The 15,408-nt window shown below is 53.2% G+C and overlaps 1 protein-coding gene across 7 annotated transcripts in view; it reads right to left on the reverse strand.

Moving 5' to 3' along the window:
- Nucleotides 1–15,408, reverse strand: part of Tspan9 (tetraspanin 9) — a 185,611-nt gene that overhangs the window by 73,426 nt on the left and 96,777 nt on the right. For 6 of the 7 annotated variants that reach the window (XM_021637063.2, XM_021637062.2, XM_021637065.2 and 3 more), the window contains one exon: nucleotides 3,927–4,006. In XM_021637063.2, the coding sequence (XP_021492738.1) occupies nucleotides 3,927–3,989 (63 nt within the window). In that variant the 5' untranslated portion in view covers nucleotides 3,990–4,006. Of the gene's footprint in view, nucleotides 1–3,926; nucleotides 4,849–15,408 lie in introns of those variants that run through there. The other variant, XM_021637061.2, reaches the window with a different exon arrangement.

Raw genomic sequence — 15,408 nt, forward strand, 5'->3', positions numbered from 1 at the left:
TGGCATGGCCATGCCAGTATGGAATACGTATGGCTAAGGCAGTAAAGAAGCCTGCCCTAGCCAGCTGCACCCAAAGAGAGCAAACAAGGGAGGCCTGACCAGCTCAAGGAGACTAATCAGGAACCCTACCTGGCACTCGGTTTGTGGCAGTTCCATTTCTACTTTTCCCTTGCTCTAGCAGGCACAGGCTGCACTGTCTCCTCTGCTACTAATTGTCCTTTATAAAAGGAGCGATCCACAAGGAATAGGCTTCCAAAGGGACCAGGGTGTCACTGCTCTGCCGGCCATGACTTAAAGGGATAGGACAGCTCTGCTGGCAAGTATGAAAAGTGACTTATCCTGAGTAGCAATTAGGCACCCATCTGGCCTAGCCCCTCCATCTCAGAAAGCAACTGGATTCAGGTTGGGAGGAACTAGGCTGGAATCTGGATTTGCTGGCTTGAGAGAAGGCCATGTGGCCCCAGCACACAGAGATCCCCCTTGTACAGCACTCCTCTCCTCACTGGCAAGAGCCCTCCAGGATATTCACTTAGTCTGGACATGGAATATTCTCCCAGGCACCCCTGACAGGATCCAGAGGTACATGAGCTGAAAATTTTATAGACTACAGGCCTCCTATTCCTGTCCATCCAGAAGCCAGAATTCTTTGTGGTCCTGAGAATCAGGGTGGGTGTGTGTGTGAAAGGGTCCAAGAAGAGGGGATGGCCACACATCTCCCCCTCCTTTATTATTTCCATCTATGTCAGGTTCCCCAGAAACGCAGCCCTCCTGGGTGCCTCAGGCTCCCATGGTGCACTGGGCCGCCTAGCAGGCTAGAACTGTCTGGCTGAAGCCAGCATGCCAAGAACAGACCTGGACCCCCACCAGCAGGCAGGCGCCCAGCAGCCTTGGAGGCACTTGCCCCTTTCTTAGTAAGAAGGAGGAGCGTGTACAGCACAGCCTCACCTCCTCCGCCCTACCCCTGGTGACTTCACCAGTACCGCCGCTGAAGCTCCACCCAGTGGAGAGGAGGCAGTCAGCCAAGGGGGGCTACAGTGTAAGTCCACCAGAACCACACTGAACCAGGAAACCCAGGGGCTCCACCATATAAGGGGCGTGGCACTGTGCCTGGGGGACTCCCTGATAAGCTCTGGAACCACGAGAAACTCTCTACTGACTGTAGAGTCAAGTTCAACTCTAGGCCCCAGAAAAAGCCTCTCTAGGCCACGACGCTAAAGCAGGTGATGGCTACACAGCTCTAACTCCTGATCTCAGCAGACTGAGTCTGACCCTCCCTCCACTGTCTTCCTTTCCTTCTGTGTTCCCCGACTCGGTGTGCCTGAGAGCAGCAGCAGAGCCCCCACCCCGAGATCACCCACATCCACCCACCATGCTGTCTCCTCTCATTCATCACCCTCTTCTCCATCCCTACACTGAGCTGAGAAGCACCTGCCTGGAGGAAGTCCTCGCCGGAGTACAACCTTGTGACCCACCATCCCAGAGCCCTCCAATTCCCAGAGAGCACTGGCAAACGCATAAGCAACCGTCCCGTTCCTCTTCTGCTAGATGCCCCATCTTTCCTAAAATCTACATCCTATTTCAGCATCTCATCTGATAATGGCATTAAAGAAAAAAAAAAGTGTCTTTGAAACTCAACTCACCCTAGCTTGTGGTTTGCCATAGGAATTCTGAAAATACTAAGTAATTAGAAAGTCAGAGAGTGTGGGACAGTGCAACACCTTTCAAGCGAAGAGTTTTAATTGCGGCCAGGCAGTAAGATCCCTAACTCCTAACTACACACTAGAAAGGGCAGGCACATCAAGAAACTGCTGAGATGGGAACTGGCGCCGCGCTCGTAGAGAAGACAGAATGGCTGCTCACACAACGGCGTAAGGTGCTAGAAGAACCTTTTCTATTGGCAGCTTTGATACCTAACTTCTCTTCCCCACTACTTGGGACTTGGGGATCGCAACCACATAAAACCATGCTGCGATTCACTCATGAGAGTCACTTCATTTGGTTGCTTACAGAGGTATTACGGGTCGCTGCAATGGTCATGACACAGAGCCTGGCCTGCAAGGAGGTGTCCTGCCCCAAACTAAGCTAGAATCATTCTGAAGGCATCACAGGCAGTTATACCAACTGTGGCCAGCAGGCGGCGAGGTGAGGGTGGCCAGGAGCCTGGGCTGCTGAGTGGGAGTCACTGGTCAAAAGGCACTAAACACCTACGCCCACAGGGTCTTCATATAATTAATGTTATGTGCAGTGGGGCAAACCGAAAAGGTAGGCTGAAGCTATGAGAGAGGAAAGAGAAGGTTGCAGTCAACAACAAAAATGACAGCATATTCATGCAGACCTCAGACACTGGGGAAACACACACCAGGACTTGGCTCACACAGATACTGGCAAAGGGATGGAAAGAGCAGAAGGCACCGGCCCACAAGACGGTGGCAGGGTCATTCTTAGCATTCCAATGGTTCCCGTCACCAGAAAGAGAATCAGAATATCCGCCCCAGCTTTCCTAAAACCCCAACCATGTGACAGGTGACACTGATCATCGCGGGGCCCCTCCCCCCACCTTCCCGGACCACCCCCCACCCCTGACTATGAAAATATCTAGAGGAACCCACCTCATCTCAGACCAGCCTCTGAGGAAAAGAAACCGATGTGCCCGGTTGTCTCCTTGAGCCCCAGGGTAGCACATAGCTAAGGCAGGAAGGACCATGAAGAAGACCTCCTAACAGCCTGGACTAGAGAAGATGCCCCAGTCTTAGGGGGCACTGTGAGTCACTCAAGGTCACACAAGAATCTAACGAAGCACAGAAGGCAGAAAAGACTCACGCTTCTTCCTTCGAAGGCCAGAGCTTCTCCGGGAAAGTTGTCCCCTGCGCGCACGCGCACACGCACACACACACACACACACACACACACACAAGTTTTTCTTAAAGTAGGTCACTCACTCCACAGAAGATGCACACCACTGCTACCCAACCTCGCTGGGGATGTCTTTCTCCTGTCCCCAGGCTCCTCCTGAACCGAGCATGGCAGATGACGGCCTCCAACTAGTGGTCAGGACAGAGCCTGGGGATGAGCCAAACATCTGTGCTGAGGAGTCTGAGCTCTGGTGAAGAAAGGCAGAGGCAGTAGTAAGGGTGAAAGAGCCCGAAAAGAATGTAAGAAGTTTTCAACCAGTCTGTGTAACTAGTACTTTTTGTGCACGCACAGAAACCAGTGTTACCACATGAGACGGGCTATTTCCAAGCCAACCTATCCGCAGACAGTTCCTCTTTAAAAAAAAAAAAAAAAAAATCATCTCTCATCGAGGACAGAGGGCATCACTGCCTGTCTGCCTTTGTCCCTTTTCATCCGGGAGCCTGGAAAAGTGTGGCCAGCCTGCTGGCTGCCCAGTCCAAGGCAATCCCTCAAAAGCAGCAGCCAGACCCCCCATCATCGCCTCCTCCTTTTCCAGGGAGCCACCTCAGGGAGCAGGATTCTGTGACCTCCACACCCCTATCCCACTCCCACAACACTGCAGACCGTTCTGCACTCAGAAGCAATAGAAGAAACTCAGAAACCATCTTCCCTGTGTCTCCCACCAACGCCGGGCACAGCTGCTCAGAGTCTGGCCCACACCCACTGATGCACGTTCCCGGGAGCAGGTACTTCAGCGTGGCTTTCCCTGGTGGGGAAGGAGGCGGTGGCAAACTTTGCCAGCCTCCTAGGAGCAGAGCATGTCTCTCTCCTGGAAGATGGACAAGTTAGAGCCTACATTCAGCCATGGATGAGAGGGGAAAGGGAAGAGAAAGATGCCAAAGGAGGGATGTGATTTTTTTTTTTTAAAGCACTTACCTTTGGGAACGATACAGCAACGAATAGGAGAAATAGGGTATTCACAGTGTGGAGAGCAAGGACAGGGAGCAACTGAAGACTCAACGGTAAGGACTTACCCAGAATATCAAATTGAAGAGGAACATCATGTACTTCAAGCAGCAGAGGCAGCCCCTGGCCATGTTGCACTTCTTAAATTCTAGGAGGAACACAAAGGACAGGTCCAGGTAAAACACCACGTACTTGCTGCCTTTGGGTGCATTATACTTGTCAGTCTTAACGCCGGCCTCCGTGCGGCTCTGACCCCGCGAACCCGCGGTGCCGTAGAAGGCGCCAGCCGTGAAGCCGCGGCCGAACGGGCGGCCAGAGGTGGACGGCTTGGCAAAGTCCGAGTCCTTGCTGTCCAAAGATGGACTCCGGTGGATCGAAGAATCCTCGCTACTCGACTTCTCCATGCTCGCGTCGTTCCCGGGGGGCACGAGGGGCGGGGGGCATCGCTCCCAGAGTGGGACAGAGGGGGCACCCTAGTCGGGCACGGGTTCTGAGGCGGCGGGCTGGTGGAGCCTCTCACGCCCCCTCTCTGCACCCGAGAGCACTCGCGGAGCAAGCCTCCGCCGGGGCTTCGCTGCCTCTGGGACGGCGCCCCGTTCCCAACCCTAGCCCGCTGGCCCGGGAGGGCTCTGCGGCACCGCTCTAAGCACGCTTTGGGAGCCGGCTCGCCTGCGTAACTAGGCTTCTTTGGGGAGGCTGCAATTTGACTGCTCTTTCCCGGGCGGCAGCACAGCCGACCGGACGCTGCACTCGAGGCCGAAGGGCGCCGGGATCCAGGCTCCGCAGGCACGCCTCTTCCAGCCCAGACGCAGCCCGGAGCCCCACCACTTTGCGGGAGCCCGGCCTCCCTCGCTCCGCGACTTTGCGGAGCCGCTGCCGGCTCGGGGCTGCCCGGGTGCACCACGGGCAGATCCTCGGGATACGCCGCAGCTACAATCGCTGGGCTTGCCCTGCGAAATCCCAGCCCTGACTCTCGACTCTGAAATCGCCCGGAGCCCCTTCCCCGGGCTCTGGGCCCCGCCCCCTGCTTTGCATCCGACCAATGGGCTCCAGGCCTGCCTGGCTCCGGTGGGGGAGCTGCCCCCCTCCCCAATGACACAATATCTTTAATAGGATTAGCGGTCTGCTGTGTGCCTAAACCAGTGTGCCCAGGGCCCTTCTAAATGTCAAGGGCTCAGTGGCTGGGAATGAACTAGCACCTCCATGGGAAAGCGCTGGTCTCTTTTGCCCCAGCAAGGCGACGAGTAGAAGGGGACAGCTGGAGGTTCCAAGGAAGCCAGAGGATAGGTGTGCGGAGAAAGGCTGGAAGGGAAAGAAACGCAGCTTCTACTAGGCTGGCCTCCGCCCCCTACGAACACTAGCCTGGGGCACATGGACTCAAACAGTACCTTTACACACGCCCACATCACACACACACACACACACACACACACACACACACACAGACCACGCTTTTGCACACGTGAGAACGGCTACTGCGCACTGGTAGAGGGACCGCAGCAGAGACGCAAGGTGTAGGAAAGCGCCCCCAGGCCTCCGCGGGGCGCGCCGCCCTCCCTGCCCCCTCCACTCGCACACGCACGCACGCACGCGCGGCTCCGAAAGACTCCTGCAGCTGCGCGAGCCCCAGCCTCCGCGTTCCCGAGTGGGACGGCGGGCTGCGAGGGGCCGGTGGCTCAAGCGGGGCACGGCTTATGCCAGCAGTAGAGCAAGGTAGCTTGTGCTCATTGTCACAAGCCAGGTCCTCTTGGAGCCGAGGTCAGAGAAAAGACAGGAGGAATGGGTTTGCCAGGGGGACATCCAAAACAGCCCTTGATCCTCCCGTGAAGCACTGCAATGAAAACAGCCTCCCCTGGGCTTGTGCGGAAGTCTGCATTGCTGACCTGGGGCCACCGCGGTTTGCAAATGATAAGACTTGGGGGTGGGGAGGGAGGGGGGAGACAGAGACCAAGTCTCTCCTTTGTGCAGCTGAATCCCCAGTGCGGGAGCTAAGTTTTAGCAGGCTCCCAGGCTCGCAGAACCTAACAAGGGGTTCAGCCTCGGGAAGGCACTCCACAGGGACGGCTAGGTGAACTTCCGTCGGGTAGAGGTATCTACCCTGGAACCCTCAACCTCTATCCTGAGCCCCAAGGGGGAGCCCCTGAGGAAACAAAGGATTGCTACTGCCTCCTCTGTGGGCAGCACAAAAAAATCTAGTTAGGATAGGAAGTTACTCATTACCAAGGAGGCACAGATGGACATAGCTGGCCGTGGCTGTGCAGCGAGGGGGACAATGATTCCAACTAATGGGACTTCACTTTCGCTTGCGCCCCACCCCCCACTACCGGAGGTGCCAACTCTGAGACCCGAGTGTAGCTTCTTTACAGACACTGCACTGTGTCCACTCTTCTCGGCCCCTTCTGAACCCAGGGGAGAGCCCAGCCAGCGCGAAGCTCTGTGTGGACAGGCACCAGCAGCAGCAAGCAGCTCTCCTGCTGGGCATGATGGTCCTGGGATGTTGTCTGCAGGAAAAGGAGCAGATCTCTAGCTGGCTCCTGTGGGGACCACCAAGCAGTCTGACCAAAACAGCTAATGCCTCCGGTCCTCTTCACCCCCACTTGACTGCCCCAGGAGGCACCGTTACTGGTTCTTTTTTATAGCATACTTCTATAGCGTCCATCACTGGACTGGAGTCCCGTGCTCTCCCCTGGCAGTTCGTGCCTACCTGGCCACCATCCCTCCTCTATCAGTGTGGAGCTCAGGAACACTCAGCCGTATTATGTGTGAAGTGAACCCCATACCTTGTTAACTTTCCCATCTCTTCTCCCTAGCTCACACTTATACCCATCATGCCAGTCTCCCCAGACAGTCCCTGGGCTGTCCCATCATTCTGTCTGATTAGATTTACTTATTTATTTTATGTATATGAATGGTCTGTTTTTCACACACAGCAGAAAAGAGAATCAGATTCCTTATAGATGGTTGTGAGCCACCATATGGTTGCTGGGAATTGAACTCAGGACCTCTGGAAGAGCAGTCAGTGCTCTTAACCACTGAGCCATCTCTCCAGCCCTGTGTCTGATTAGAAATGAATGTATAATTCCAGGTCTTGGGACCAGAAAGCCAGATGACAACGGGTAGGCAAGATTAGAAGGCTGTCCAGTGCCACAGCCCTGCTCGCCCCGGGTCACAGTTGTCAAAGCTGCAGTGAGGCCTTACTATGACACCCAGCTGAGTCACTATCAGACCAAGAACAAATGCAATTCATCAGTCCTTATAACCCCCGGCTGACCCTACCACACATAGGTGTGGTAACCATCCCGTTGTACAGAAAAGGAAGTGATGGGCTTGGGCGAGCTTTCTGAGCCCTAGTGCCACCCTCTCTTGGCTTTTAAACATTTGCTGTGCCTTTGGCAGTCTTCCAGCCGAACGGACAAAGTACAACAGGGAGCCTGAGATGGCTTGTCCTGATTTTGGGGGCGGATGGGTCATTAGGTAGAGGGATACTGAATTAGGGGGAACAGGGAGGAAAAGAGCTGAGGTAGAGCACAGGTAATCAGCAAAGGCCCGAGGGCTGTGACAAAGAATGGAGAGAGAGGAGAGTGCAAAAGAAAGCAGTGAGGAAGAGACGAGCACATCCTTAAAGAAAGGCAGATAGAGTCCGAACACACCCATCCCCTGCCCTCTACTCCCTGGAGGAAACCGCCCGCTAGTGATACATGGCTCCCTGTGAGCAGGTTCCTGATCATGGATTCCAGGATGAATGGTCCAACTCAAGAGCCCCTGGAGCCCACGATTTGGCTGTGGAAACCAGCCTTCTACCCTGACTCCACTAGTACCCAGGGAAGTCTAACAGAGCGATACAGAGCCCACGTGGCAGGCATAGTGGGGATTTTTCTGTGGCCCTGCCTTGGCCCAGGGCTCTTTTAAGTGGGTGGGGGAAGAAGGGCTTGAGTGTGGTCCACTCAGAAAGCAGCGAGGGGACAGGCCTGGGCGTGGGCAGGAGGAGCCACTTTGCAAGCCACTTGTGGGGCATGTGAAAGTAGCAGCTATATTCTGCAACTTCCCAGACAGCCATGGGCAGTAGGAAGCTGAGCCTGGCAGCGGGGCGAGAAGAAACAGGGTGAAAAGGCTAGCAGGGGAGGCTGCTGCAGCTCCTTAGATCTGGTATGTGAGAAGCCACCCTCCCAGTCCCCTCTCAATCCCCCCACCCTCTCGGGTCCAGAAGAGCCTGGAGGCACTAGCTGCCTTGGAGGGGCTCTCCAGCTGACTGTGTGCAAACAATGCAGACCTGCTCTGCCTCTCCCCCACGCCTCTTTTTTATTTTATTTTTAAGGGGAAAAAGAAAAGGCAAGTACAGAATTCTCAAAGAAGGGCAGGAAAAGTAAATGTGAGAAAGCGGCATTCCACATCTCTGGCAGCCAGGAAACAGGGCTTCCCAGGAAATGCCAAGCGCTCTGTGCCTCTACAGAATTTACCAGGCTCCAGGTGAGACTGGGCTCCGCCCTCACCAGCCTAGATACCTTCTGGCCTGAGCTGTCACTCCTGTATGTGACAGCTTGTTGCAGCATCTCACAGCCCTAAGCCTTAGCCATGAAACCACAGTTCAGGGGAGACCAAGGTGCTGGGAGCTTGTCAAGCAGGCTGGACAGCCACTGTAGAAAGAAGTTACTTGCCCCAGGTTCTAAACTCCAAACTTGGGCTGTCTCTGGCCACAGGAGGGATGGTTTAATTGCTAAGCAAACTCCTCAGGAATGGGTGACTGCTCCCTAGCGGGAGGCCCACCTCCCAGATGTCTGTATGAAGATTCTCTAGGTGAGAAACACTGATGGGGGGGAGGGGCTAGGGCACTCTCCTCTTTGCTAAGGAAAAAAAAAACAGCTGGAATATGGATTCAGAATAGAGGATGGCAATAATGATGAAGAGGTAGAAGGTGGGGAGCTAAATGAAGCTGGGCACATACTACTTCAGTTAGCCTGGCTAACTGTGAGTTCTAGGCCATCTTGGGCTACACAGGGAGAAAAGGAGGGAGTGGGGGGGGTGGGAGGAGGGAGGGAAGGAAGAAGAGTAGGAGAATCTAAAGATACTTTTTTCATCTGCTTTTTGTGTGTTTGTGTGAGGTTCCTAAAATTAATGAGGAAAACAAATAAGGTTTGTCTCAGTGGGAGGGCTCATAGTTCTAAGAAGAGATGAATTAATTGTTCAGGACATATTACAAATGGGGCGGGCCACCTCTTCTAGAGAGCGGCTGCTCTTTCCCTCTCAGTTTTGCTCACACTGTAATGATTCACCTGCCTCTGCTCTGGTCTCTGGGCTTCGAAAAGACAACATCAGTTACATCCTGGTCCTCCCTCCCTGCCCCTGCTCCCTCTCCTCTGGTGCGCATGCACGCGCTCCCGCACACGCGCACACACACGCACACACACACACACACACACACACACACACACACAAGCCTCTAGGGCCTGTCACAATGACTACCACATGGTAGCTACTTAGAAAACAGGGAGGCTATCATGCCCAATCTAAACAGTTGTGCTCCAAGTCCATTCACCAAAGGATGGGACCCAAGCCAAAATCTATGGAGTTGTTCCTGGAAGGGAGGCCACCTCAGGACATCAGGCTCTGATGAGGCAGTCCAGGAAAGTGATTGAGGAAATATCATGATGTTAACTGAGGTGCTCACAGCCATCACCCCAATATATACCATGTCCTTGAATGGCTGGGTAAACAAGCAACAAGTTAGCCTAGGGGTCTACAGAGCCATTCTGGAAGATGAGTCCAGAGACAGGAGTTTGGGAAAATTAAGAGAGACAAGAGCAAGACATGACAAGACTGCCCCTGGCCACCCCACCCCACCCCTGCCTGCCTGTGCTGGGTGTATGAAGCCTGGCAGAGGGGCTCCCAAGGCAGGGTAGACAGGGACACCTCTGCCTGCAACTCAGTCCCAGGAACTCAGGTGAATGTCACAGTGTTAAGTGCCGGGCTTCAAAACTCAGGAGCAAAGCCACTTCTGGCCTGTGGTCAATGTGTGCCAGAAGCCTGGCTGCGGGGGAAGCATGATTCAGAGACCCTTTGATGTACATAAGCACTCCATGACAGAGAAGCATGTGGGTCAAGGCAAGTACTTGGAGCTCTGGGCAGCTCGGTCACCTCAGCACCTAAGAAACAGGACCACAGCTATGGACCAGCCCACTCCTGACCTAGCCAGGGGTCCTGAAATATGGGTTCTGACCATGCAGAGCCACGGTTACAGGGACTGTCACAAAGCCAACCTCGCCCCCTGAAACCAGCTCACGCCAGACATCTTTAGTCACCTGGACAGGTTCTATGAATGAGAATGGAGAAGGCTTAGTTGTTTCCATCCACAGGTCCATCCCAAGTACAGGAAACAGGGGCTTTGGGCCTTGGTAGATCTGAATAAGCTAGCTGCCCTGTGTCTCAACTTCTCCAGCTGTAAAATGGGATAATAATATATACTTTTCTAAGCTGGGATAAAATCAGACATCTGGGGCAACGAACATAATTGTCATGCATACAGCACAGAGTCTGGGTGGGCCACAGAAAAATGCCCAGCACCCTGGGGCACCACAATCACAATCAACAGTAATTATTATAGTAAACAGAGTCCCCATCCCTGTCTTGTTAAGGCAGGGCTGAACAGACACCCCACCACCAGCACACAATGTCCCTTGACCTTGTTTCTAAGACTGAGAACATCAGTTTCTCCCCAGCCCCCACCCCCGACAGCTGATGACATCTGGGCGCTCGCTTGGCTCTCACTTGACTTCTGAGTCCCAGGTACATTTATAAGACTACTCCTGCCCATGCTCCCCATGTGGCTGTCACAGGTATCTTGGCTTTTCACATTCTCCACCGAGGCCGACTTACCCAACTCTTCCCTTTTTGACAAATGGCCTGGATGTCTAGCACATTGTCTAATCCTGAATCCCCACCCTCATCCTAAACTCCATATGTCACCTGCTCCCTCCCATTCCTAAATCCTACCACAGTGTCTCTCTCCAGCTCCTAGGATGCTACAGACACTGCCTGGTCCACGCTACCTCACCACCCCCAGCAACCTCCAGGGCCCAGCTCCAGGCACACCATCCTGCCAAAGCCTCTCTGCTTTAACCCCTGCAATGGTGTCTCATCTCCTTACATCCTCATCGTGTGCTCATGTGTGCAGGCACACACATGCGTAAACAGCTTTTAAGAGCCAGGCATGCATGTCTGGCCTCAGTGGGAGAGGATGTGCCTAGTTCTGAAATGACTTAATGTGTCAGAGCAGGGTGGTACCTGTAGGGGACCTCCCCTTTCTCTGAGGAGGAGAGGGGAGAATGGAAGGAGGGGGGGGGTGTTAGGAGTGGGTTTGGGAGGAGAGGAGGGGGGTTGCAATCAGGATGTAGAGTGAATAAATAAACAGGTTAAAAAAAAACAAAACAAAATAAAACAAAACAGGGCCAGGCATGGTGGTACACACTTATAATCCCAGAACTCGGGAGATGGAGACAAAAAGATCGGAAGTTCAAAGCCAGCCTTGGCTACATACAGTGTTTGAGGCAGTCTGGGCTGCATGAGACCTTGTCTCCAAGTTTTTAAAAAAGCCTTAAAAGTCCAGCCCAATGGACCCTGCCTTTCCAGCCCATTCTCGGCCACTGTCTCCTACTGCTCAGGCTCCAACGAACACTCCAAGTTCTGTTCTCTCTTCAGCTCTCCTACCCATTCTGGTCCCTGTGCTTGGCTGCCCTTCATGATCCACAGCCCAGCTTCACTCCTCCTCAGTAACTCTTAGAATCCTTCGCAAAAGTATTTTTTCTGGCTTTCCCCTACCTATGGCTGCTAAGCTCCCTCCCCTCCATTATACTCTCAGAGCACAATTTGCCTGTTTCTCCCATAGTATTCATCACAGTTTGAAAGTATGTGTTTCTCCAAGTGACAATTTCCTGGCTGAGTCTCTCCCATTGGATCATAATGCCCAGAGCAGTAGAGACTGATCTTTCTCCCTGTTGCACAGCCAGGACTATGACTGACCCACAGATCAGCCTAGAATTAAGTGATGAAACAAATTCACAAAAGCATAAAGGAGGCCATGCGTAGGGGAGGGCTTGTGGGAGCTTTCCCCTGCTCAGTCAGTGCTGACAGCCTCAGGGTGCTGGTTCACTGCTGACCCCCATTCCTCAGCTAAAATGCATGGATGCTGGACCGGTGGATTCTCTATAGATCTTTGAACTCTGATGCCAGCGCTTGCAACTGGGAAGAAGATAAGGGATAGGCAGGCAGAAGAGCATCCGGGGAGGAGAACTGCTGGGTAACGTGGGCGTGGAGCAGAGAGGTGGCCTCCACATGCTGGCTGAGACTAAACGGAACAAGAATGGACATGGAAGGAAGGTGAGATTGGAGCACATGAGCCCAGGAAGGCAGCAAGAATCTGCATATCCCCTCTCCTCCAGTCTTCTGCTTCATCCCTTACTTCCTGGACTAAGTCCCCACCAATCACACTCTTCTTCTTCTCCTCCTGGTTGCTTCCTTACTATAATCTCATTTTCTTGGCACCTTCACTTGCTCATAACCCACAGTCCAGTAGGCAACAGCATGGCCGTGGTCATATGTCTTGGTGACCCCAGAGAGGCTTCAGAGTTAATGAGCTACAATGTTACCTGGTCTTGCTTGCCCCTCCCAATCTGTAAGCTGCTGAGAGCAAGCATTCTCTTTGTCCCCACAAGCATTCAGCCCCTCTGAGACATTTTCCCAGGAGAGTCCCCAGCCAGGCCCTTCTTTCATCCTCAGGCCAATCACCTCCCTGCTGGATCCCCTAGAAAGGCCGGGTGCATGAGGCATTATACTGGACAGGCGTATGGTTCTGCAGCCCCATACATGGCCATCCCGAGCCATTCAGTCCCAGGAAGCGGAGGAGAAAAGAAAGAAAGCATCTGTTATTACTACTTATCAAGGAGGGCAGGTGGCTTCGGGAGGATGAGATAAGGCAGTCGGGCCGACACAGGCAAGTATGAGGAAGCCCGAGGTTTATTGCCAGGCACCAGTGGAAATTTACTGACCCAGCAAATCTAATATCCCTAAACCACTCCATGGTGGACACAGATTTGCCGGCCAGGACGGTGCTCTCTGACCCAGCATCCAGCCTGCCAGCAAGCTGGCCTTCAACCCGAGACCCTTCTACTGACTTCGGAAGCTACTCTCTCCTGTCTGTCTTCCCTGTCTCCCTCCACTGTGCCTGGAGGCTATGGGGCTGGTGCTGGGCTCACCTGGGGGGAGACAGAGCAGAAAAGACACTTAGCAGTGCTCTACAGTTAAAAAGATGGCATGTCCGCCCAGCTCAGAACCCATCAAAGGTAGCCATGTGAGTTTCGCCTCCACTCACAGAGCACCAGTGTTCATAAGAGTAGGTCTCCCTGCTCAATGTCTGACGACTCACAAATTTCACAGTGTACAAGTCACTTTAGGGTCTCAGAACCCCCAGGGTCACTGTAGGAAGCAAGGCATAAGCAGGAGCTGTCATCTGGTTTTTGTTCTCTGGTTCAAGACACCAAAGTTGCCTCCAGCTAGAAGGTCATCCTGAAAGCACCCACCCCCAAAACATCTTTCCTTGTGTCAAGAAACTTGAGGTAGAAATGACCATAAGCCACACCCTTTTCTAAGGCTCCTGGGCTACCAAACCTCCAGCAGTTTTAGAAAGTCTTTCCAAAGTTTTAAATCGAGTCAACAGAAATGTATCCCTGTTGTCACCCAATCAAACTGGATGTGTACCCAACCATGACCCACTATGCCACACTTCCTCAACACTTGCCCAGAATGCAAGTTCTGTACACACATCACCCTGAAGGCAGAGGCACGTAAGCATCCCCTGCCACAAGCCCCCTCCCTGTTACTGCCCTCCAGCTGCCAGCTCCTGCCTGGGCTCCCTCCCTGTTCCCAATCTCCTCCTTATTTACCCTACTGTATGCTGCTCATTATTGCCCCAGAGCAGAGTCATCACACATGTCTGAGCTATCCTCTGCCTGGCTGTGTCTTTACCTCAGTGGATCCCCACCATCTGTCCTCCTCTCCAAAAGCCATTCGTCTATAGTCACCCTCCAGATTCAGCCATCTCTAGAAACTATAACAGAGCTCAAATGTCCATCCTGGACTCTGTGAGCCTCCGTGTGTCCAGGTGGCCATGGACAGAGCTATCCCTCAAGCTCTGGCCTCAAGAGATGCTTCTAATATCCTAGCCAGACCAGGCACCACTGAGTACCTGCTTCTCCCCTACTGTTGCCAGAGGAGATGCCAACCACACCCACGGTTGGCTGGACCCAGCAGGGTCAGGCATTGAGAAGCCACCTCTCTCCTCCTTGTAGCCAGGCCTGCACAGGACTAAAGCTTTGACCTAGCCATCTTTCTGCAAGGGCATGGACTACCTTGCCTGCACCCTACATGCCTCCTAAAGAGATGAGCTTGAAGCAAGCACACTGAGACTGAGGGCCAGACAGAAGAATCAGGGCCCTAGTTCCAGTCCAGGCTACCCAGACAGGAGACTATCAGTTCTCTGAGCTCAGGGCATGGGATGGATGGATGGATGGATGGATGACGAACAAACGGATGGATAGGCCAGCACACTTCTATTTCCTTATTCATAAAATGGAGCAGGTGTGATTATGAGGGACATACAATCTGGGGAAATTCTTTATCTAGTATAAAGCACTGTCCTCCAGAACCCATTCACACTCACACACTGGCTGACTGACACATGTCACAGGAGTTTGTCAGAAACAAAGGAGATGACATGAGTTAACAGGTCACTGAAGAGTTGGTTCCTCAGCATCCACAGACTGCCCATCCTGGGTTCGCCATTATGGTGTCACCAGGGAACATCCCTGTTCCGTCTGTATCTTTGGAAGAACAAAACAAGTGGACAGGGGAATGGGCAAACTGTGAGTGCTGAGGGGTCCTTTGCAGAGAAGAAGAAGGCTTACAAAGAAAAGTGGCTTGGGCGGGGGCTTGCACAACATCCTAGCAGGAGGAAGACAGAGGAGGGGGAGCTCCAGTGCAGAGATGGCATAAGCAAAAGCAATGCTTCTTGGGACCGGTTCTTTGTAAGGGACTTTCATACTTCTGATCATATCTGATCCTCACACCAGACCCCTGCAAGATAAGCAGGGAATGTGTTCCAAGTTCTAAATGAGAAATGAGTTCAGAGAGCTCAGTGGAATCTACGTCTCCTGACTTCTAAAACAGACCCAGCAGCTTTATCGGAGATGAGTGCTGGGCTCTGCTTTTGTGTACAAGGCTGGCCCAGGCTGAGGCATGCTTCACACCCATCCTGCACATACCCAGAGGGACAAAGGAAAGGAAAGAAGCCGGGGTGAGAAAAAGCAATCCTCCACCAGGATTACCAAGCCAGGACAATCATGAAATTTCCACATCCGCTGCAACCTCCTGGGACACGGCCTGTCTATCCTGGGAAATGTACCGATGTTTTCCCTGAGCACCAAGTTCATCATCTCCATCCAGTGCTCCCTATGCCCTTTCACACTTCACAGACCATGAACACAGACACTTTGCCAGATGAAA

Source organism: Meriones unguiculatus, chromosome 5, assembly GCF_030254825.1.
Source record: "Meriones unguiculatus strain TT.TT164.6M chromosome 5, Bangor_MerUng_6.1, whole genome shotgun sequence".
Classification (NCBI taxonomy): Eukaryota; Metazoa; Chordata; class Mammalia; order Rodentia; family Muridae; genus Meriones; species Meriones unguiculatus.